The 22,332-nt window shown below is 36.8% G+C and overlaps 4 protein-coding genes and 1 long non-coding RNA gene across 5 annotated transcripts; 4 read left to right on the top strand and 1 right to left on the bottom strand.

The window, feature by feature from the left end:
- Positions 1-53: 53 nt before the first annotated feature.
- On the top strand, positions 54-4,885 carry LOC117934394 (pentatricopeptide repeat-containing protein At5g50390, chloroplastic). The gene is made up of 3 exons (XM_034856048.1): positions 54-2,456; positions 3,203-3,410; positions 4,527-4,885. Exon 1 carries the CDS (start codon positions 318-320, stop codon positions 2,430-2,432), a length of 2,115 nt encoding a protein of 704 aa, XP_034711939.1. The 5' UTR covers positions 54-317; the 3' UTR covers positions 2,433-2,456; positions 3,203-3,410; positions 4,527-4,885.
- Positions 4,886-5,492: 607 nt separating this feature from the next.
- Positions 5,493-9,491, top strand: LOC117904263. Its single transcript, XM_034816785.1, has 6 exons — positions 5,493-5,713; positions 6,717-6,887; positions 6,983-7,072; positions 7,262-7,381; positions 7,494-7,567; positions 9,175-9,491. The coding sequence occupies exons 1-5, from the start codon at positions 5,540-5,542 to the stop codon at positions 7,539-7,541; spliced, it is 603 nt and encodes a 200-aa protein (XP_034672676.1). The 5' UTR covers positions 5,493-5,539; the 3' UTR covers positions 7,542-7,567; positions 9,175-9,491.
- A 3,053-nt stretch (positions 9,492-12,544) lies between these two features.
- Positions 12,545-14,946, top strand: LOC117903981 (exocyst complex component EXO70B1). Its single transcript, XM_034816509.1, has one exon. It carries the CDS (start codon positions 12,669-12,671, stop codon positions 14,640-14,642), a length of 1,974 nt encoding a protein of 657 aa, XP_034672400.1. The 5' UTR covers positions 12,545-12,668; the 3' UTR covers positions 14,643-14,946.
- A 511-nt stretch (positions 14,947-15,457) lies between these two features.
- Positions 15,458-16,312, top strand: LOC117903983. The gene is made up of 2 exons (XR_004649556.1): positions 15,458-15,922; positions 16,109-16,312. It is a non-coding gene; the product is annotated as an uncharacterized LOC117903983 (long non-coding RNA).
- Positions 16,313-17,201: 889 nt separating this feature from the next.
- On the bottom strand, positions 17,202-20,055 carry LOC117903982 (SNF1-related protein kinase regulatory subunit gamma-1). The gene is made up of 6 exons (XM_034816510.1): positions 19,832-20,055; positions 18,822-18,994; positions 18,384-18,596; positions 18,034-18,309; positions 17,787-17,950; positions 17,202-17,711 (listed from the first exon to the last, which is right to left on the bottom strand). The coding sequence occupies exons 1-6, from the start codon at positions 19,998-20,000 to the stop codon at positions 17,414-17,416; spliced, it is 1,293 nt and encodes a 430-aa protein (XP_034672401.1). The 5' UTR covers positions 20,001-20,055; the 3' UTR covers positions 17,202-17,413.
- Positions 20,056-22,332: the final 2,277 nt, after the last annotated feature.

The raw sequence follows: 22,332 nt of genomic DNA, 5'->3' as shown, positions 1-22,332 counted from the left end.
GAACAAAACGCAGCGTTTTGTAGCCATGAATACCTACCGGGCGGATCTCTCGATGCCGCCACGTTCAAATCAGAGGTGTTGTGTTGATGACGAAGAAAAAGAGAAGACGAAAGCCACCACCAAACTCTCAACAAACCTCTCTTTTCAGACCCGAAACTCAGCACCTGCCTTCAAGGGTTGAATCTGTTGTTTGTACAAAGTTTTATTCTCACAACAATTCTCAAGAATTTTGGTTTCATTTTTCTGGGAACAAAACAGAGTGTTAGTATTCAGCTGTTTGCGTGTGTGTTTTGTTGTTTTTTATTTGACAACCCAACATGGATATCCCGCTGTCTCGTAATCAGAACATGTCATTGGATCAGATCCAGAGTAATTGTGGCTTGCCGCATTTGTTCTCAGTTGACGAGATTCTGAGAGAAAAGTCCTTTTCTCAGTGTTTGCTTCCATTCAACAGAAGAAAACGGAGGACCCCATTTTCTCAGATCAGGTGTTCTTCCTTGGAACAAGGTCTGCAACCACGGCCCAAGCCGAAACCTTCGACTATTGAGCTGAATGTGGGAAAAGAAGCTCAAGTAAATGAAACCCAACTCAGGAAACCCAGTTCAGAGCTATGTGGTCAGATCGAGAAATTAGTTTTCTTTAAGAGGTACCATGAGGCACTTGAATTATTTGAAATTTTAGAGTTGAATGGTGCTTATGAAATGGATAGCGAGACATATGATGCATTAGTGAGTGCGTGTATTGGGTTGAAATCAATTAGAGGGGTGAAAAAGGTGTTCAATTATATGATTAATAGTGGGTTTGATCCAGATGAGTATTTGAGGAACAGGGTTTTGTTAATGCATGTAAAATGTGGGATGATGATTGATGCACGTAGATTGTTTGATGAAATGCCAGAAAAGAACATTTTGTCCTGGAATACGATAATCGGGGGACTTGTGGATGCTGGAGATTATTTCGAGGCATTCCGGTTGTTTCTAATGATGTGGCAGGAATTTTCTGATGCTGGGTCCCGGATGTTTGTGACAATGATTCGGGCATCTGCTGGACTGGGGCTCATTTTTGCTGGAAGACAATTACACTCTTGTTCTTTGAAGACAGATGTAGGTGGAGATGTTTTTGTGGCTTGTGCACTGATTGACATGTACAGTAAGTGTGGGAGCATTGAAGATGCTCAGCGTGTTTTTGATCAGATGCCAGAGAAGACCACAGTAGGATGGAATTCCATTATTGCGGGTTATGCACTTCATGGTTATAGCGAGGAAGCATTGAGTATGTATTATGAAATGCGGGATTCTGGCGTCAAAATAGACAATTTCACTTTTTCAATTATTATAAGAATATGTGCTAGGTTAGCTTCATTAGAACATGCTAAGCAAGCTCATGCAGGTCTAGTTCGTCATGGTTTTGGTTTAGATATTGTAGCTAACACAGCGCTTGTGGACTTGTATAGCAAATGGGGAAGGATTGAAGATGCGAAACATGTTTTTGACATGATGCCTCACAAGAATGTCATATCTTGGAATGCCTTGATTGCAGGTTATGGTAATCATGGTCGAGGAGTTGAGGCTGTTGAGATGTTTGAACGGATGCTTCATGAAGGAATGGTGCCTAACCATGTCACTTTTCTTGCTGTTCTGTCTGCTTGTAGCTATTCAGGTTTATCAGATCGTGGTTGGGAGATTTTTGAATCGATGAGTAGGGATCACAAGATTAAGCCCCGAGCAATGCACTATGCTTGTATGATTGAATTATTGGGTCGAGAAGGGCTTTTGGATGAAGCCTTTGCATTGATAAAAGATGCTCCTTTTAAGCCTACAGTGAATATGTGGGCTGCCTTGCTGACAGCTTGTAGGGTGCACAAGAATTTAGAGCTCGGAAAATTTGCTGCTGAGAAACTTTATGGAATGGGGCCTGAAAAGCTGAGTAATTATGTTGTGCTTTTGAATATATATAACAGTTCTGGCAGGTTGGAGGAAGCTGCTGCTGTCATTCAGACCCTGAAAAGAAGGGGTTTAAGAATGCTTCCTGCATGTAGTTGGATTGAGATTAAGAAGCAGCCATATGGTTTCATTTCTGGAGATAAATGTCATGCTCAATCAAAAGAGATCTACCAGAAATTAGACGAGTTGATGCTGGAGATCTCAAAACATGGTTATGTTCCCCAGGAGAAATTCTTGCTTCCGGATGTCAATGAACAGGAAGAGCGTGTATTGTTGTACCACAGTGAGAAGTTGGCAATTGCTTTTGGGCTTATCAATACTTCAGATTGGACACCATTGCAAATTGTGCAGAGCCATCGGATTTGTGGTGACTGCCATAGTGCAATTAAGTTGATAGCCCTGGTCACTAGACGTGAAATTGTTGTGAGGGATGCTAGCAGATTCCACCATTTCAAAGATGGGAGTTGTTCTTGTGGGGACTACTGGTGATCGTGAAATATCTTATTTAGGAATGTAAGAACTTTGTCATCTGAGACATTGTATATTGCCTTTCTTCACCTCTCCCCCTTAAAATATACCACTTAACCATATGTTGTAGTAATCATTCTTGCAAGTCCTCAATAAAAACTAGAGTTCTTAACATTGGTGGTTGGGGCTCTTTAGCCATTCTCTGTTTTCATCATTTTGTACTTCTTAGAGGTCTTTTGATCAAACATCTCCTTGCAAGCATTTAGCTTGAATTTCCTTTTTCTACCAAATAATCCTTGACTTCATATTGATAATTTTTTACATAAAAAGATTGTAATGTATCCTTACTTCCAGCAAAGCTTTCTATTGCTCAATCATGTTTCATATAGTCTGATATAACATGTAATCTGTGAAACCCTGGATTTTGTTTCCTTGAGTTAAGGTTGTTGATCCCCACACCTAGTTTTGTACCAAGCTATGTCTTCATTTACGGCAGTTTTTGCACAAGCAACACGTGCCAACTCATATTCGTATCCTTATATAGTGTTTATACTTCTGAGCTCTTATTGGTTATCCATCTAAGTTTAAGATGTTTAAAAGCTAACAGTTTACCTGCCTGCTGGTTTTGGTTTTGGCTGGACTAAGATGAAAACATGACCAGGTCCCACTGCTTTATCCATTTTCATTAATATCTTCTATTAAGCATTTTAGGTACAAATCTTTTCTTAAATTTATGACTAAATTTTCTTCTGAAACTTTGATAGATGGTAACATTTTTCACTGTCTGGCAGACATTGAGCATGGGTGGATGAAGGAATGTGACGAGCGCAGGTAGTTTGAGCATCAGCAGCAAGGCAAAAACTGCCTTGGTTGATCTTTGCTGCTTATTGTGCATTGGAGACTTCACTAATTAAGAGTATGGCATCTTGAAGTGCTCGTTTGAAGAGCCTCAGGCCCGTGAGAAGGAAAAGCTTGCCAAGGCTTTGGCAGGAGGACAAGGTAATCGTTGCTTTGCATGGACATGAGCATAACTATGGAAGGGCATGCCATTAGGTAGTAAGTAATTGTTAGCCAATTCATGAATGGACTTACATGCTTTTCAAATCGATGCACATGCACTGATACACTATGTATAGTTTACTATGATTAGCTTACTAGCTCCACCTATACTGAAGTGCTCGACGAATGGCAATTAGCACATATTTGAAAATTACTCTGAAGGATAGAGCCCAAATGGCCTTTGTCATCCATTTTTTACAATTGTAGTGCTTTTGGAAAGTCTTGTGAGTTGAGAACTACTTCAATGGATAGAGTTAGAGTGCCTTTGTTATTCAATGGATAGTATATGAAAATGTGATCTTCAAGGGAAGGCTTTGGAGGCCAAAATTAGACCCAGTACTTCACTGTTTCTCTAGGGTGTCTGTAAAGCTAACTACAAGGTGAAAATTAGGCCTTGTTTGACAATTGTTTTTTAAAACAGCTTTTTGTTCTCAAAAAAAAAATGTTTAACTATCAAAAAATAGAAAACAGTTTTTTATTTTTAAAAATAGAAAATAGGGTATTTTCAAAAAATATTTTTAGTTGTTTCCAATTGTTTTCACTTATTTTTAAATGATTGTTTTACAAAATAATTATATAAATATGGAGAATGATTACATGTAAAGTACTGCATATAAAAGTTATTTTTTTAAACATGTTTAAAATTGTAGTCAATTAACATTTGAGATTTCCAAACAGACTTTTGTTGTACAAAACATCATAAAACGACTTTCAAAAACTGTTCTTGAAAACTATTTTAAAAATCACTTCCCAAACTGAGGGCTAGAGGTTTAGCTTCTGTGGGGTGTGAAAACAACCCTTTCTATGCAGTGAAGCATGCTTTCCTTCCAGCAATTGTTGGTAAATCACATTAAGCAATGCCTAAGTTTGGTTCTTTTTTTTCCATTGATCAGGTAATAATGTTTCATTATGCTCTATGTACCAAGTTTTGAATTTATGGTTATGCTATTCTTCTGATATGAATGCATTGATGCACCTTTTTCTAAAGCTTTTAATATATTCTCTTAAAAGAAAAAAAAAACTTCTGATATTTCACTGTTTGTGCCAATGTTGTAGAATCACCATCTTGGCCTCAGAAAGATCTCATTTCTCAGTCACCCCACTTACTGATGAATCTCTGCCGTTGGTGGTATGGGGATGGGGCCACTGATCAGCATTCATCCCATTGAACCCAGTTGGAGACTTTGCAGAAATGACCCAACCCCAGTGCAGAACAGTTGTGAAACAACCACTCTGGTTTCTTGAGTTGTATGATCTTTAAATGTTTGATGTTAATGGAGAATGCAACTTTCAGTTGTTGCAACCATGTTGAAACTTACAGGGCTTGTGTCAAAGCTTATGGATATATAGGTTACTTCAATTTGGACTCTTGATTTGTTTCTAAGCTCAATCCGAATTAAGAAACATTGAATCTAGGTCCTGTTTAATTGAACGTTTGACTTGAAGTAATCAATATAAACCTAAGTCGGTTTTTTTAAATTCGAGTTAACTTCAGATTGATCAAGTTAGACTTTGTTAATTAGAGTTGGGGTTGGATTGAACCTACTCGTAATGGTTTTTTAAAACTTCTTTCTATTTATTTATGCAAACGGCTAAATAATAAATGGGACAACTCTTAAGACAATAAATAAAAGATTTTAAAAAATTCTTAAAAATAAATCATTTATAAAACTATAAAACTTAATCAAAATCATAGAAAGTATGGAGGAAAACTAATAAAAAGAAAATAAAAGGAAATTAAAAAATTATGCTTAAAATGAAACAAAAATTTTCTACCATTTTTCTTTCATAATTATTGTTTCTTATGCAAGAAATAAAAATTTTAAAATGTATAATTTTTTTTTAATAAATTTTATTATAGTTTATGATAATTTTTTAAAAAAAATTATATTTCTTTTTCTCCTCATGTGTATTCTACCATATTTTTTATTTTTGAAAATGAAAATAAATGTGAAAAATATTTTTTTACACAAATATTAAGACGTCCAAACGGCGTCGTTTTACTCTTACCTTTCAAACCACAATCCATCATCGTCGATCTCTGCAGCGGAAGAGAGTAGAGAGCGAGCATGGAGCACACAGTTTGGGGCCACTTGCCTCTGCTGGTGAATTCCAACTCCAAAGAATCGGTGGAGTACATCCTTCAGGCCCTTTGGAGAACTCGCAAGACCGGCCTCGACGCCACTGACCGCCATTTTATTGCGGAAATGCTTCAGCTCCCGAACCACTCCGACCTCGACCCTGTACTTATCGTTTTCATATTTTTCTTTCCTTTTTGTCTGCTGTTTTGATTGTTTTTGTTTCGGGGAAAGTGGTAACCCCATTTCTATGTGGAAACAAACAGGGGTTTTGTCGGGTTTTTTTTTTTTTGTGCTGCTGGGATGTTGGCGCTTGTTTGGTTGGGTTGAATTGATTGAGCTGATTCTGTTGGGTTGATTTGTGTTGCAGAATAGTCCTGATAGTATGCTTTCCATATGACTTTGTTGCACTTCTGTGTCAAAGGAAGAATTTCAATTGATTTATGTGGGAATTGGAATGGGAATTTGGAGTTTCCCGGAGATGACTTTTCTTTTCTTTTTCCTGGAAATGACATGATCTTTTGTTGCCCATTTGTCTCAATTTTCAATTGATTCATGCGGCATATGGAAATGGGAAATCTTCAGGTTTGCTGGAAATTGATAACTTTTATTTTTTGGTGGAAAGGGTGCATATATATATATATATATATATCTAAGAGAATCGCCTCATTGAAGTTCAAGAGCTTAATCCATAATGCAGAAAACACTGTTACACCTTCAACTGGAACAACCCTCGTTACTATTTAATAATTGGTCTTTTGCTGCATATGGGAACATTTTGGTGATGCTGGACTTGATGAATTTTTTTGGCAGAAAGATGCAGATTTAAACCCCGTGTATGATTTTTTCTTTATAAGTTTGAGATTCACCTTGGTACAATTAAATGAATACTGCAATGCCTTGGACTTGGATAAAACACTCATTCCTAATGTAATGCTCAGTTGTTGATGCACATTCCCGACCCATCTGTGACGACATCCCTTATGTTGTTTGCCCTTGATTAGTGCTAACTCTAGCTTCTCTAAGGTGCATCTATGCTTGGTTTTGCTCCTGATTATATATGTTTGTGTCTGTTGCATCTAGGTCAACCAGCTGAGTAACTTAAAAGTGAGAAGACTAATGTTAACTAATTCAACTTGAGTTAAAAATTTTGCTTTCTAATTTGCAGCTTTTGGTATGTTTACGCATGTTGATGCGGAAGTGTGTTTATGAAAATATCAGTAAGGATGAAATTCAAAAGCTGTTCCCCGATGAGGTCCTGCCTGAATTACAAAGATTATTGACACTTTTGCTGCAAAAGTTTCAAAGGGAATGGCGGGAAGATGTACTCAACGATCAGGTCAGAAGTTCAATTATACTGTGTGATCACATGAGTCTACTTGGTAGAGTACTAGGATCTGATCCTTGTTTTTTTCCACTATGAGTCATGTTCAGGTTATTATGCCCCGTTTAAAGGCAATGACATGGAATATGGCCAATCAGGAGACAGAAATGTTAGACCCTGTGGCCGTTATTAATTTGAAGGTACCTAACCAACTATGCATACATCCAAAGCAGTTCACATTAATCCCCTTTATCTCAGAGAAAGTTTTCAGAAAATTTGAAGAAGAAGAAGAAATTATGTATAAAATTTTGGGGAGTATGAAAGAAAGAACGTGCAAAACTCTTATGGTTAATGTTGTGTACCTACTAAATATTGATCATATTGTGCAGCTTCAAAATGATGCACAATCTCATTCAGGAGAATTGGAAGTGAAGTTCCAATTGGATAAAGATACACTTGAAACGATGTTGAAGTCCATGTACTCTATAAGAGACCAATTGTCTGATGTCGTAAGTGTTACTCTTGAAGTGTGTTTGTCCATAGCTTAATATGATTGTAAAAGCATAAATATGCTCCCCTTGATTATTCGATGGTCTGAATGAGGTTTATTGTCACTGTCAGGGTGAGACATCAAATGGACATTTACCTCAGGAGACAAATACGGTGTAGTTTGCCAATATGCCTCAACAGGACAGGTACTTCTTGCCTTGTTTCCTGTTTCAGATCTTTTAGATTTCATTCGGGATATCGTTTTCTGAAATAAACTTGGCTTGATTAATGTAAGGAAACTTTTCTTTTTGTTTATCTGGTTGCTAGTGGATATCCACACACAAAAAGAATGCTTCTTTCCTGAGGATTCTGTCCTAGGATCTCTTCCAATGCTTCTTTCCTGAGGATTCTGTCCTAGGATCTCTTCCCGTGTTTAATATACTTGGGTCCCTAGTCATCATAAAAGTTGCACAGGTCCATAGACATACTCACCTATCTACCCTTCCCCTGTCTATTGCTAAACTTGAGGTTGTTCACATTATGGTTCCTGTTCAGAAATTTCTGGGGTTATTCTCTAAATCGTGGATCTTGATCACCCAAACCCCAGCATTTTTAAACCAGCCTTGCCTGTTGAGCATGGTTTAGACCACTTGTGGACCTCAAATACAATCATTTTTTCACCTGTGCATTCTTATGTGATATTTTTAGATACCCAACATATTTGTGGACTGCCCTTTAGGTGCCTATCCTTAGGAAGATATCTTACATCTTCAAGGTTAAACCTTTGTCCATGGTATATAGACTGCTAGAATTTTCCCTTACCAGAAGCCAAGCTTCTTCAACGGCCATTTTAAATTGAGTGGTTTATCAAGAACCATGCATGAGGATGCACCCTAGGGTCTGTCAAACAATGTGTTTGCTCAAAGATTATGGGCCATATGTCTTCACCACCATGATCCATACCTTAATAAAGATATTTCTTGATAGCCCTCATAGCAAAAAAACAAAAATTATTCATATCTAGCTAAAACACTTGGGATATAAGCCCTTGTTAAGTCAAGTGGTTTTACTAAAAGGCATTACAGGATCTCAACAAATGACCTTACTTTTTTTCCTGTTTTGGTGAGTATCGTCCTCTATAGTCTCTACCTAATATGCTGCCGACATTTTTGTTCAATTCTAGGCAAAATACAATGAACTAATTCAAGTTCTTCTGATGTTTAATCCCACTCAAAATTGCCATTTTCTCTCAGCTTTGTATTCATCTTCCTCTGAAAATTATTTCTGTTTTAACCAAAAGTGTTTTTACTTTTTAGTTAGTGTCTGAACATGACTGCTTTTTATTTCACAAATAAATGGGTATCCCTTCCAACTACTAGTGTAGACATGGGATCATTCATTACAATGGGTATCTAGTCCTATAGGTGTTCTTTGCGGTTATTTCATAATTACTCTTTCTTGGCATCATTTTAGCCTTGACATCCACCTCAGGCATCTCCGAGTGAGGAAACGCCTACACACGACAACCAACTCTCAAAAAGAAAACTCTATGCCTTCATTCAAAAAAACCAGCCCCCACAACCCACTCCCCAGAAAAAGTGATGATTAACTCATAGGAAATAGAAAGTTTTCAGACTCTGCCTAGGCATGCAAATCTTTATTAATAATGGTAACTTGTGACCCGGATTTCCCAGTTTCATCATTCAATCTCCAATCCTTGTACTTGCAGACTGCAGCTTTACCTTTGGGACCTCAGTAATGTTGGGTTTTGTACATTGTTTAACACTCGTATTGCAAAATTCTTGAAATGCAGATTGAGTGGGTGGGCAGAACCGCCTCAGTTGGGTTTCTCAACAAACCGTCCCTGCTTCAAAACCCGCCTGTAACCAACAGTGTTTCTCAGTGTGGACGATGAATGAGGGTTGAAATGCAACAAGAATCAGACACTGTGAAGATTTTTCTTGTGAAAACCACAGTTTCAAACTTTGTTTCTAGTCTCTATGTGATTTACATTTTCTCAGTTTATACATATTTTAGCGGTGGACATCAATCGCTATTTTCATGTCCTACATGTGAACATACTTTTTACAAGCCACGAGGATTCTGATGACAGGTGATATGCATTTGGCATGATAGCTAGCATTGTCGAAAAAATTAGGCAAACTAACAAAGTTCCCAACCTCTGAAGTCTCTAGTTTATGAGAAATTTCCAACCAGTCACTCTCCATTGCCGGTCCTATCTTCATTCCTTTGCCCAAACTGGAAACCCCTTTGGTTGGGCTCCTTTTGCCTCAACCAAAACACCCATTTCCCAGATGAATCATTGTTTTCAGTATCATCTCATCTCCAAATTCTCAACCATGTATTCTCCCCCATGGTAGTGTCCAAAAGGGTTCATCTTGATAGGCAAGCTCCAAGGAGCCAAGGCCAACAGCAGTAGCTAAAGAGGGTTGTTGGATCAATCATCTACAGATTTGTTTGTGTCTGGGAACTGGTCAAGTTTGCCTATGTGGGTTTGGGTTGACAATCACAAGATCACATGCATGACATAATTTAAAATTTGAGCACACCCCAATGAACAAGTGGATGTTTTTGTCAGAGAAAATGTGAGCAATCCTCCAAGATAATGATGCCTGGTGACATTAAATGATTGAGCAGTATTGTACTCTTAGTAGTCTCTACACTTCCATCCACTCCACACCCATGTAGCCTCCAAGAAACAAACCTCCTCTCAAAATAATTTCCAAATTGCTTGATTCTTTTTTTAAATATAAAATCATAATTAGTAACTACAGTTTCAAATTTAAAATTATAATTATAATTAGAGTTTTAAAACTTAAATTTAAAGTTATAATTACTAATTTCGATTTTAATCTAAAATCATTTATATAGATGGGACGGACTAATTTGAAAATTATTTTAATATAAGATTTATTTTATGAATTTTTAATTTATAAACAACTTATTTCTACTCAAAACCCTCCAAGGAGAGACCATGGGCATAACACACAACCAACCTAGTCTATACCACATAGGATGATTCCAGGGCATTGAAAAGCGTCACCCAATCATAAATTGTCGCTTTGCATTTTGAGAATGTTGTCATTACTTTGTATTTAGGTCGGTTCTTTCCCATTTTGGTTATTTTCATTTCTTTTAATTGAAGTTTCATTGTTTTATATTCTTAGTATAATTTCTTTTCTTCATATCAAAGTTTCTTTTCTTTTCTTTTTTCTTTTTCTTTTTCTTTTTTTCTTTTACTTTCATTAAATGATTTGGGCTTGGTCACACGTTGGAATATTTTAAATTTTGATTAACTATATATTTTAAATGGCTTAGATATTGAGATGGTATACTACATATATAGATTGATTTTTAAACGAGAATATTTAATGTTTTCTTAGGAAGTGTTTTTATGAGAATCATCTTTCAAATATTTCTTCAAGAAACACTGTAAGTGATTTTTCAAAAATTTAAAAATATTTCTTAAATTTTATCAAACACCTATTATTTTTTTAAAAATATTTTATAAACTAAAAACACTTCTTAAAATAATTGTTAAAAGAATTCTTAATCCCCAATAAAAAACTTTGTCATTGCGATTTCTATATGTAAATACCAATTGGATTTATTCAAGAAGCCGATTTCCAAAAAAGGTACTAATAAAATAAAATGCAACATATGAAAATACTCATCTAAAAATCATAAAATAAGAATATGTTGAAAATAACGTATTCACCAGTTAAAAGTAGTATCTAGATGGTTAAAGCTAATCCTCGTTTCATTAAACAGACAATAGGGTATATATTGTCAAATGTCCTAATTATTTTCAAATAAATATATAAAGTTTGAATATTATAAACTTGGGTTCCTCATATTTTATAAATTTTTTCATAAAAGCGTGTGGAAACACATTTTTCCCAACATATATGATGAGAAAAAAAGGAAGAAAAAGGTGGGGTCACTTAGGTTATGTTTGGTCATCGAAAATTTTGAAAAAATGCAAGGAAAAGAAAATGGAAATGATAAATAAAAGTAAAGAAAAAGTGAAAGAAATTTAAAAATAGATTTAATCATTTTTATATAATACTTTAAACTCATTTCACTTATTTTAATTCACCAATATAAATATAAATAATTTAAAAATATATAAATTTCTAACTTTTTTTTTTTAGTATTTTTTCATAGGATAATCAAACATGGGAAAATCTTTTTTTTTTTTTAATACTTTATAAAAATCAATCATAACCATGATATAAATATTTTTATTATTGGGAATATATTTCATTGACATTCCCATTCCCTTGATAAACTTAGAATTGTACATCACTATAAATATCATATAGTACAAGTCAATTATGCATGTCTTTCTCTCACCCTTTCCCCAAAAAATGGGTAAAGAATGTAATGATTGTGCGTCACTTATCCCTTAATCTTATAATTAATTAGTAATTATGTGAGTAGAGCATGTAATTGCTGATATTAAAGAATATAATAAGTGATATTTACTCACTTTATTGCACCACAAACCCATTAATCTAATAATCATATAATAAAAATAAAGTACACTTTAATGTATTTTTTATTCAAAAGAAAACTATTCCCTTTTCTTCTAATTAAAAAGAATACTTCTTCTTCTTTGTATCTTTGCATGAATTAATTAATTAATTAATTGATATTTATTTATTTTCATTGGGTTGTATGAACGCAGATGTAGATCGTGCCGTAGAGGAACGTTCCATTGACTCTTATCAGCGTTGTTGTTTGAACGCTTTTAATAATGATTATTGCTAGATAATATTTTGGTAAATATGGAATATATAATGGATTTATTTGAAGTTTGTGGGTCGAAATATTATTAAAAAAAGGTTATCAGAAATAAAATAAATATTAAATTGTCTGAACATAGTAAATGTTACAAATTTTGAGGCAATTATTATCTGCCACGTAGAGCACGTTCAGACACGTGCCGGCGAGGTGTAGGAGGGAAGCATGGATTCTCCGGTGGATCATACCGCAGGATAATCCAATCACCTGACCCGCGCAAAAGAGTACGTTACGTCTGTGTCATGGATCCGGTTCGGTCGGACCGGGCCGGCGAAGCAGATTGGTAATTTCAGTTGCGAAGACTAAAAAAAGACTGAAAAAAGTTTATTTATTTTAAAAAAAAAGAAAAAAGAACAATCGTCACCCAAAGATACAGCAGGGACGCCAACAACAAAAACATCGAGGGTTTTGAACTGCGGGAACTGCAGGAGGCACCGAGAGCCCACGCGCGTTTCTCTCTCATTTCCTTGCTGAATATCGATGGCGACAACAACCACAATAAGTGGTGGAGGCGGTTCCGGTGGTGCCGGTGGGGAGGACCGGGTCATGGCGACGGCGCAGCAAATCGTGAAGAGTTTGAACACCACCAAGGAAGTGACGGAGGATATGCTGTTGATCTTCTCCAGCTTTGACAACCGGCTCTCGAACATTTCGAATTTGATCGAAACGAAGACGGAGGTGGACCAGTTCGAGGCGGCGGAGAAGGTGATTATGAGGTGGGACTCGAACTCGGAGGCGTCGAGGCACACGCTACCGTGGGACGAGGCGCCGGAGGAGGCCGCCGAGTATTTGGCGGCGGTGGACGAGATCTTGCAGATGACGGAGGATTTGGCGATTCGATCGGACGGCGAGATGATGGATCGCGCCGAGAGTGCGCTCCAGGTGGCGATGACGAGGCTGGAGGACGAGTTCCGCCACATACTGATTCGGAACACGGTGCCGCTCGACGCTGACAGGCTGTACGGGTCGATTCGGCGGGTTTCACTCTCGTTTCCGACCAACGAGGGGGAGATTATGGGGGATTTCGACAGCTTCGTTGATGATGATCAGGAAAATAGCTGTTATCACGAGAGAGGAGGGAGTTTGGGGGACGATGTGTGTGTGGATTTGATTCAGCCGGATGCGGTGGCGGAATTGAAGGAGATTGCCGATCGGATGATTAGGTCTGGGTACGAGAAGGAGTGTTGTCAGGTTTATAGCAGTGTTCGGCGCGATGTTTTGGACGAGTGTTTGTCGATTCTCGGTGTTGAGAAATTGAGTATTGAGGAAGTTCAGAAGATTGAGTGGAGGTCATTGGATGAGAAGATGAAGAAATGGATGCAAGCTGTGAAGATTGTTGTTAGGGTTCTTCTGTGGGGTGAGAAGAGGCTCTGTGACCAAGCTTTTAGTGGCTCCGACTTGATTAAGGAGGTTTGCTTCACTGAGACTGCCAAGAGTTGTGTGATGCAGTTGTTGAATTTCGGTGAGGCTGTTGCCATTGGGAGGAGATCCTCTGAGAAGCTTTTCCGCATACTCGATATGTATGATGCCTTGGCAGATGTGTTGCCAGACTTGGAAGCCTTGTTTTCAGATGAGTTGGGGCAGTTTGTCTGGAGTGAGGCCCGAGGAGTGCTGGCAGGCCTGGGGGAAGCGGCAAAGGGAACGTTTGCAGAGTTTGAGAATGCAGTTCGCTCTGAGACATCCAGGAGACCCATTCAAGGTGGTGAAATTCACCCTTTAACACGCTATGTGATGAATTATGTGAAGTTGGTTGTGGATTATAGTGAGACCCTCAACACTCTTTTAGAAAGTGAAGATGATGATGAATCAGATCATTTGCAAAACCGTGATGGGGATAATTTGCAGTTAGGAAATACACCCCCAATTGGGCGTAGGTTGTTGTTGTTGATGTCATGCCTGGAATCCAACCTCACAGAGAAATCAAAGCTTTACGAGGATAATGCAATGCAATATATTTTCTTGATGAACAACATTCTTTACATAGTTCAGAAAGTGAAAGACTCTGAGCTTGGCAAGATTTTGGGAGATCACTGGGTCCGGAAGCGTCGTGGACAGATTCGCCAATATGCCACTAGTTATCTCAGAGCTTCATGGAGCAAGGTCCTGGCTTGTCTCAAGGATGAAGGCATTGGTGGGAGCTCAAGCAATGCCTCCAAGATGGCCCTTAAAGAAAGATTTAAAAATTTCAATGCATGCTTCGAAGATATTTATAGGATCCAGACAGCTTGGAAGGTCCATGATGCCCAACTCAGGGAAGAGCTTCGAATTTCTATATCAGAAAAGGTAATTCCCGCCTACCGTTCATTTATGGGTAGGTTTGGGAATAATCTAGAGAGTGGAAGAAATGCTGGAAAGTACATCAAATACACACCTGAGGATCTAGAGAACTACTTGTTGGATTTATTCGAAGGATCATCCCTTGTTCTGCACCATATGAGAAGAAAAACTGCATAGCTTACAGGACTATCCAGACAGGTAAGCCCATGGCTTGAAGGAGTAGTTGGAGTTCAGCTTGGGTACCAAATGTAGCTTGATGATATGCTGTTTGTTTCATTGGTGTTAATGATAAAAGCACAGGTTTTTGTGAAAGTTAGCCAGGCGCGCTTTATATACTGTAATAACTTTGTACATGTTTTATAGATCCTGTATGTGTTTATCTTGTTATGGTCATGTATTTATTGTCATGGATCAAAATTAGAGTTGATCTTCAAATTTGCAATCACAGTTGAATTAATATTGTGACCATGATTTTATTACATTTGAGGAGGCTAGGCGATCAATTAATTGCTTGTTTGGCATGTTGTTATGCTTACGACCATAGTTTTCTTATTGCAATTCTCTGTTGTCTAAGTCTGCAAATTCCTCCCATGTATACTCAAGAGACAGGGTTGCAGTTTGTGATTGGTGTGTGGTAACCCGACACCCATTATCATTTAAATTCAACTTTCCCCAGAACCTGCAACATTTCCTCTCTTTACGGTTCTCTGATTTACTTTGCTTCCTTCAATGTATCTTTCAGTAATCAATCTTGTGGATCACATGCAACTTCTATGTGATTCCTTCCATATGAATGTTGCAGGATTGAAACCAAGAAATTCTTCTTTCCCGATATTTTCTTCTGTTTTTAGCATGTTTTCTTTGTCCATCCATTATTGGCTGTGGTGCACAACTTGGGCAAACAACTTAACATGTATCTATATTTTGCCATTGTTGTCTTAAAGAATTCCTAATTGAATAGCATATATTTATAAATGGAATATCAAACCAAGATGAGACTGGGAAACTAGTATTGCTTGGTTAGGTTGTTAGCCTGCATCTGCCAAATTTGGATGGTTTGCTTCGATTTCTCAACCTACAGAGCCACACGTTTTATGAAAATTATCAGCTTAACAAGCAGTTGCAAAAATGGATGAATGAACTCCACATTCCCATTCCTGTTCCCTTCACCTGTTTCAGCTTTAGCATGTCTTTGGTATTTTTAGAATGAAATCCTTGATATGTTGTCATCAGTAATGTTCACCCCTTTTGTTTCCTCCTGTAGTTTTGAACTCAATCTGGTAGAAATCTAGCTGTAAGTTTTCTTTCTTTACAAGACGGATTTTCCATGTCAGGTAGACTCAGAGCAATAGTCAAGGCATTGTCTCTGGTGTTTGTATATTTGGTGGATTTTACTCTTATGCAATGCCACCTTCCTGTTGGTGATGAGCAGTTCCAGTTGTGCGAATCTGAGAAATGTGAGAATGGCCTGAAAATTATTTTATTCATTTATTACAAACTGATTGGATTGCATTTATAATCTTCAATATGTCGCTTTGCTTTGATTTTGGGTTAAATTATGCTCACTGGTAGAATATAGCTTGAAGATATTTGTCTCATATGTGAAATGTAAACATCAAATATCATCGTGTTACTTGTGGCAGGGTCAAACGCGCTTTTGTATTGTTGTAGTTGCAGTTGGCGTAATCATCACTTCCAGGCTTGAAGTGATTTCTTCCAAGCTTCAGTCTTTTAAGGGTTAGACTTATGACACAGACACTGGCAACTATTGTTACTGGAACCAGGAAAAAATAGTAAGAAAAAAATCAGGTGGAAGTTGTTTTTGAGGGTTTGAGTTTGCACAAGAAAATAGATTATGGCAGTCTCTACTTTTGAGTTACTGAATATGTGAACACTAGGTATGGCATCAGAGTGAATATCATCTCCACTGAACACACGGCAAGCATCTGGTGTTTGCTTCTCTTCAATGGTATATTAACAGCGTCTCTTTAAGAATGCTTTTATGCAATCCTAGTGGTTTAATCACTATGTTTGTAGCTCTAGAATGCCTTGGTTTATGCTCTGTCACATTATTTTCTTGAGAAAACCTCTCATCTTCTGATGAATGAAGAAAAAGATTCCGCTTTGCTAGTCAACATTCTGTCATCTTTGTCCACTTCTTTTCTTTCCCTCTTCAGAACATGGAATTGTTTGGTAAACAGGAAACTAGTAGTTATGCAGAATCCCACTCTGTTTAGGATGTGGTGCAATGGTTGGTCCATTTACGTCCACGACTCCGAACATGATGCACTATATCCACCACCTCTGAACATGAGCACCGCCCCCACCCCACCCACTACCCATCACCCACACAGGTAGGCCTCTGTTGCTGGCTCTGGATCTTTGGACCTGGGTATTACCTTTTTTCCATTTAATGTGGTGGAAGGAGGACAAGGAAGAATTAAGTATGAGAATCTGGGTTGATCTTATCCCCCCATTCCTAGAAAATCGGTAGGCCCACCTCAAAGACTGATCCCAGACCTCTTCCCAGAACAACCAGTAACCCACAAGAATAATATGTCCTCCCTGTCCCTACAAAAGATGGCATAGACCAGTTGTGTAGGCCGCATCAAGACACTACGGTTTCTTCTCTCGGTCACTAGGTAAAACACAAGGCCCCCCAGGCAAAGCATAGAACCTCTCCCCTTCACTTCTAGGCATTTTGCAACCGCAAACTAACTTCAAATTAGGGGCACATACTAGGAAATAATCTACTTATTAGACTTACCACAAGAAAAGCTTGGTGAGAGTTTGTGGGTACACACAGCAATCCGCAGAGGACTAATTACAAGGGGGGGTTGCCTCAGTCTCCAACAAACAAACAACCAAAAAAGGAAGAAATGGGGCTCATTACAAACTTGAAACTCAACAGCAAAACGATCACCAGCTTATTTGGTATCTCTTACAGGTTACACTCTGCTGTTCTGAGGCATTGGCAAAACGCCATCAAAGAAATCCCCGAAGTAGCCGCGAGGCTCGTGCACTAGCTTCGAGATTATGTCTCTGAGCGTGATCACCCCCTCCAGATTCCCATCTTCATCCACAACATAAACCCTTTGGATCTTCACTGAGTCGAGCATTAGAATCATTTCCTTGACTGTTTGATTTCGTCTGCAGGTGATCATACCACTCAACATGGGTGAGGCCTCGTTGTGCTGCTCCAGGTACTTCCTACCTGCCACGAGGAAGTTCTTGGCTGTGATCGATCTGCAATGAAAAATCCCATATGAGTTCCTGGGGAACGTGAAGGTTGATTTCCAGGAAATAGTTCAAGCATCATACCTGAACTCTCTGTAGATCTCTGGTGTGGTTAGAAGGAACTGAACATCTCTTATACTAATATTACCAACAGCCTTTCTACCTCCGCTTTCAACCACAGGAATCCCTCCGATCCCTTTCTTCCTCATCAATTTAAACGCCTGGAGAACTGGTTCATCCTCGTTCACCTACATGATCATATAAACCCATTATCTAATGAAAACAAATTCAAACACCTTGGGGAAAATCAGCATGAAAACTAGTTACAGACCTTGATAACTTGATCAGGCTTCATTGTGGGAAGGCCGAGTTCAGACATTTTCTTAGCTCCCCATCTTTCGAACCAAGAGAGCCCGACACATTCCGCTAACATGTGAATGACAGCAGACTGCGTGACAATGTTATCAATCTTTCCTTCGCCCAGATCAACCACAGGGACACTCTTCATTTTGTAGTTGGAAAGCAGCAAGAGCATGGTCAAGAAGGAGTTGGATTTCTGCAAAGCAAGAAACGGAGCCCAGCGAAATGATCCCGAGATGTCCCGTACCTGCATGCAGGTAATTCAATGATTTTCGTAAAATTTTCTATGAAAACATGGGAGAGAGAGGTATAAGATACAACCTTTGTGTTCTTGTAAAATTCCGAAGAGGTTAAAGCCTCAAAGAAGCTCCCTGGAGTCGGTTCAGCTGGTTCAAAGCCTAAGTTCTTAAGCCTTCTGGGAGAATTCATTCCATTAGCAGCTGCAGCAACAGCAGTTATGGCTTCCTCTTTCCCACCTGTGCCAAACCCTGCAGCAGGAGACCCACCATTCTTCCGGGGAGATGCAAGCTCTGACTGCCAAAATCATCAAAAATATATTTCATTTCCAATTTCTCAATCCGAGACATATGGTTAATCAGAGTTTAAGCCGTTTGGTAGTTGAACCACAATGTATATCAGGCTAAAAAAATTAAAAATAAATTGAATTCATCGGTTTTAAACTGGAGAATGGATAAAGAAGTTAAAGACTATGGGACCGTGGCAGACTTTGATCCAAGTAGAAAAGGTTGGCACAATAACCTGATACAGAATCCATACGACAATACCCGCAAACTCTACAATGCCAATGTATCTGTCGATCCAACTCGCGTCCTCCGGTGCCTCGACATCCACCACAGGTGCACTGAGAATTCTGTGTTTGGTCAGTATTTGAACAGCTTCAGCCAAACTGCAGTCTGATTTTATCTCAATCACTGAAAAGAAAATTCACAAACACCATAAATGTTGAGAAGAAGATGGTATATCTAATATAGATGACTGGCATCTTGTGCCTGGGCTCCTGAAATTATAGGACAATGAGCAATGAGTAAACAACACATATTGGGCAGCCCAATCTGATCAAGCACAATTACAGTAAAGAAGACACAGAGCAGCAATCACAGAAAAACAGAGGAGTTTTGGATTGAATTCAATTCCAGTGTCAAACAATGAATTAGAGTGAAATTTCTCAATCCAGAAGTCTGAAAAGAACAGGGGAAGTGCAAAAGGGCAGACTACAATAGTAAGAACTTGCAGGTGATGTGATCCAATCCAAACAAGTCCATTCCTAATTCAAGACTCCTTAACCAATTGAAACCCAATACTTAATCCATTGCCAAGACCAAAAAAGTTACACAAATCAGAAGCTAAAACTAAAAAGAAACCTCACCCATGTGTAAACCCAGATAACAAAATCAATAAGTACCAAACAAAAATTGATTAAGATTGTTTTGAATGGAACTACTAAAGGCAATAGCAAGAGGTAGCATGGTCTATGCTGAAGCTGCTGCTACAAGAACAGAGGAAGAACATAGTAAGAGTCTCCAAATCCTCTCAGCTGATCCAATCCAATCCAATCAAGCTGACCCCCCCAATTCAATCCCCATAATGAATTGAAATTCAAACCTTTTTCCATTGCCAACAGCAAGAAAGATACAACAGAAATCAGAAGGTAAAACTGAAGGAAGACATCACTCATGTACAAACCCAGATAGGGTTCTCAAAGAAGAAAAAACAGCAAAAAGGGGTTGATGACTTATTCTGAATGATACCTTGAGAAGAAGCTGGTGGAAAAGCAGAGACGGGCACACTTTCAAAGCATGCATTGAGCTTCTCTGTAGGAGTCAGCTGCGGCTCCTGAACATCCCACAAGTCTTCCACTCTCATCCCAAGCTTTGCCTCTGGGCTCGACATTCCTCCACTTCTCGGACTGTCCTCCATCTCTCTCTCTCTCTCTCTCTCTCTCTACAACTCTCTGTCTTTCTCTCTCTACTGCAACTCCCTTTCAAAAATCCTCAATGCTGACAAGGGTTCGATCCGAAGGTATCCATAAATAAACGCAAGCAGATCCCGAGGACATCGAGTGTGGTGCACGCGTCAATCCCAGCCGTTTATTGGCCTGTTCGGGTGGGAATGAGTGGTGTTTCGAAACGTGGATGGCTTTGATTTATCCGACGGACGGTCAAAGTGCACGATTGATTGTTGACTGTCGACGTGTTATTCGCTCTTCTTATCCTTCCTTGTTTTGTTTTTTTTCAAATTATTTTTTAAGACAACTTCCACACTTATCCGATTTTTAATAAAAGCCACTAGCGGACCGCTCTAACATGCGCCGGAGCGTGCTTTGCGCTGTTTCTTTTGACGTCTACCTGCTGACTTGGCAACAGGGACTACCGGGGCTTCGAAACGTGTCATATATTGCTTGGTCCTTTTCTTAAAAAAATTAAATAATTAATTATTGATTTTATTATATAATTAAATGTCATAATCAGGTTAGAGTGATGATATCCCATTAGACTCTTCGAACGCCAATGACAAAAATATCTGGTTTAAATTGCTATATATAAATGTTAAAGAGGGACGGGTAGAGTGGATAGACCCCTCCCGCTAACTTCTAATTTTTTTAAATTTTAAAAAAATCATGATTAAAACAAATAATATTATATATTTTATAATTTATTTTTATTAAAGGTATAATTTATGTTATATACGTTGAAAATGGATGATAAAAAATAAATTAAATTTATTTAATTATATATAAATCATCATATATGTTCAATATATGTTCAAACAGGTGAGATCAGAAAATACCTTAAATTTAAAAACCACTCATAATTTAGTAGGTGTTTGATAAATTATTAAAGCAAATTAATAACTTAATTTAAATCATTAAGTAAATTAAGTATATTTGATAAAATAATTTAATGATATGATTTAAAATTAAAAATAATTTTAAATAATAAGTAAAAATAATTCATTTATTTTTAAGTCGTCTCTTTATTTTACATTTACCTTAGTTACCTCTGTAATATCTTGTATTATTTTACGACCTTCACTATTATTCAATATATTGTCTTAATTATAATTTATAATGATAAATATATCAATTTAATTATTTAAAATAAATTTTAAATTAACTTTACCAAACAATCTTAATACTTAAAGTAATAATTAAGTAATAAGTATTAAGTCAATAACTTAAATATGATTTAATTTAAAACTGACTTAAATCGTTAAGAGTGTATTTGGTAATGATTTTAAAAAACGTTTCTAATTATTCTAATACTTTAATGATACAAATTTTTAATTATTAAAAATATTATAAATACTTACTAAAATCACCGTGGATTTTAAGTAATAAGTATTAAGTTTTATCAAACATCTAGTTAATTCTACTTATCTCGTATATTTCTATTAAGGAAAAAATCTCGATCCCACCATCCCTCAACAATCGACTAAAAATATAAATATTAATTTTAAAATCTCGTTTAATGTTTTATGAATATTAATTTTCGTCCAATAGGGATATTTTGTGTTATGAATTTGTTTTTAATATAAAATACAAAATTAAGAAAATATAATAATTGATCAATGATTTGCATAGTAATTGAATAATGAAAATGTGATTAAAGATAGCGTAAAATAATAACATAAATCCACAATAATAATATTTTAAATATTTATATTTAAACTTGTAGAATAAATTTCCATTTTGTTTTATTATTAAATTAATCATGTTAATACATTTTATAATTTATTTTTGGTTTTCGGGAATTTGCTCTATATAATTTTTTTTTCATAATATTAAGTTAAGATAAACTTTTGTGATTGAAATACAAAAAAATAAAAAAATAAAAAGATTTTAAATATATAGAAGTAGGAAGTGTTTTGACACTTTTTTTTCTTCCAAAAATAATATTATCATTTCTATTATATACTTTTATATCATGTGATTAATATAGATTTCTTATCATTATCATATGTCCATTTTTTTCCTAATTCAGCCTTATCATTTTTATTATATGTGTATATTCTATTATTATTATTATTATTATTATTATTATTATTATATATTCAAGATGATATGAGTTTTTCTTATAAAAAATTTAATAAATAGTTAATGCATAGTGTATTTACTATCATGTTAATTAAAAGTATTCATTGTTGTATTAATTCATTTTGATTTTTTTTAATACTTACATATCAAAATAAATATTAAGAATTATTTATCTATTTATTTTGTATTTCTCATTAAAAAAATATATTTTTTATA

The sequence above is a fragment of the Vitis riparia genome, chromosome 17, assembly GCF_004353265.1.
Source record: "Vitis riparia cultivar Riparia Gloire de Montpellier isolate 1030 chromosome 17, EGFV_Vit.rip_1.0, whole genome shotgun sequence".
In the NCBI taxonomy this organism is placed as follows: Eukaryota; Viridiplantae; Streptophyta; class Magnoliopsida; order Vitales; family Vitaceae; genus Vitis; species Vitis riparia.
Note: the sequence above shows the minus strand (reverse complement) of the source record. Positions and strands in the feature narration are given on the sequence as shown.

Coding starts and splice junctions, on each gene's coding strand:
- LOC117934394 (XM_034856048.1), top strand. CDS start 318: ATGGATATCCCGCTGTCTCGTAATCAGAACATGTCATTGGATCAGATC.
- LOC117904263 (XM_034816785.1), top strand. CDS start 5,540: ATGGAGCACACAGTTTGGGGCCACTTGCCTCTGCTGGTGAATTCCAAC. Junction 7,073..7,261: donor TGGCCGTTATTAATTTGAAG/GTACCTAACCAA, acceptor CATATTGTGCAG/CTTCAAAATGATGCACAATC. Junction 7,382..7,493: donor GAGACCAATTGTCTGATGTC/GTAAGTGTTACT, acceptor TGTCACTGTCAG/GGTGAGACATCAAATGGACA.
- LOC117903981 (XM_034816509.1), top strand. CDS start 12,669: ATGGCGACAACAACCACAATAAGTGGTGGAGGCGGTTCCGGTGGTGCC.
- LOC117903982 (XM_034816510.1), bottom strand. CDS start 20,000: ATGGAGGACAGTCCGAGAAGTGGAGGAATGTCGAGCCCAGAGGCAAAG. Junction 18,310..18,383: donor AATTTTACAAGAACACAAAG/GTTGTATCTTAT, acceptor ACCTGCATGCAG/GTACGGGACATCTCGGGATC. Junction 17,712..17,786: donor GAGATCTACAGAGAGTTCAG/GTATGATGCTTG, acceptor TTTTCATTGCAG/ATCGATCACAGCCAAGAACT.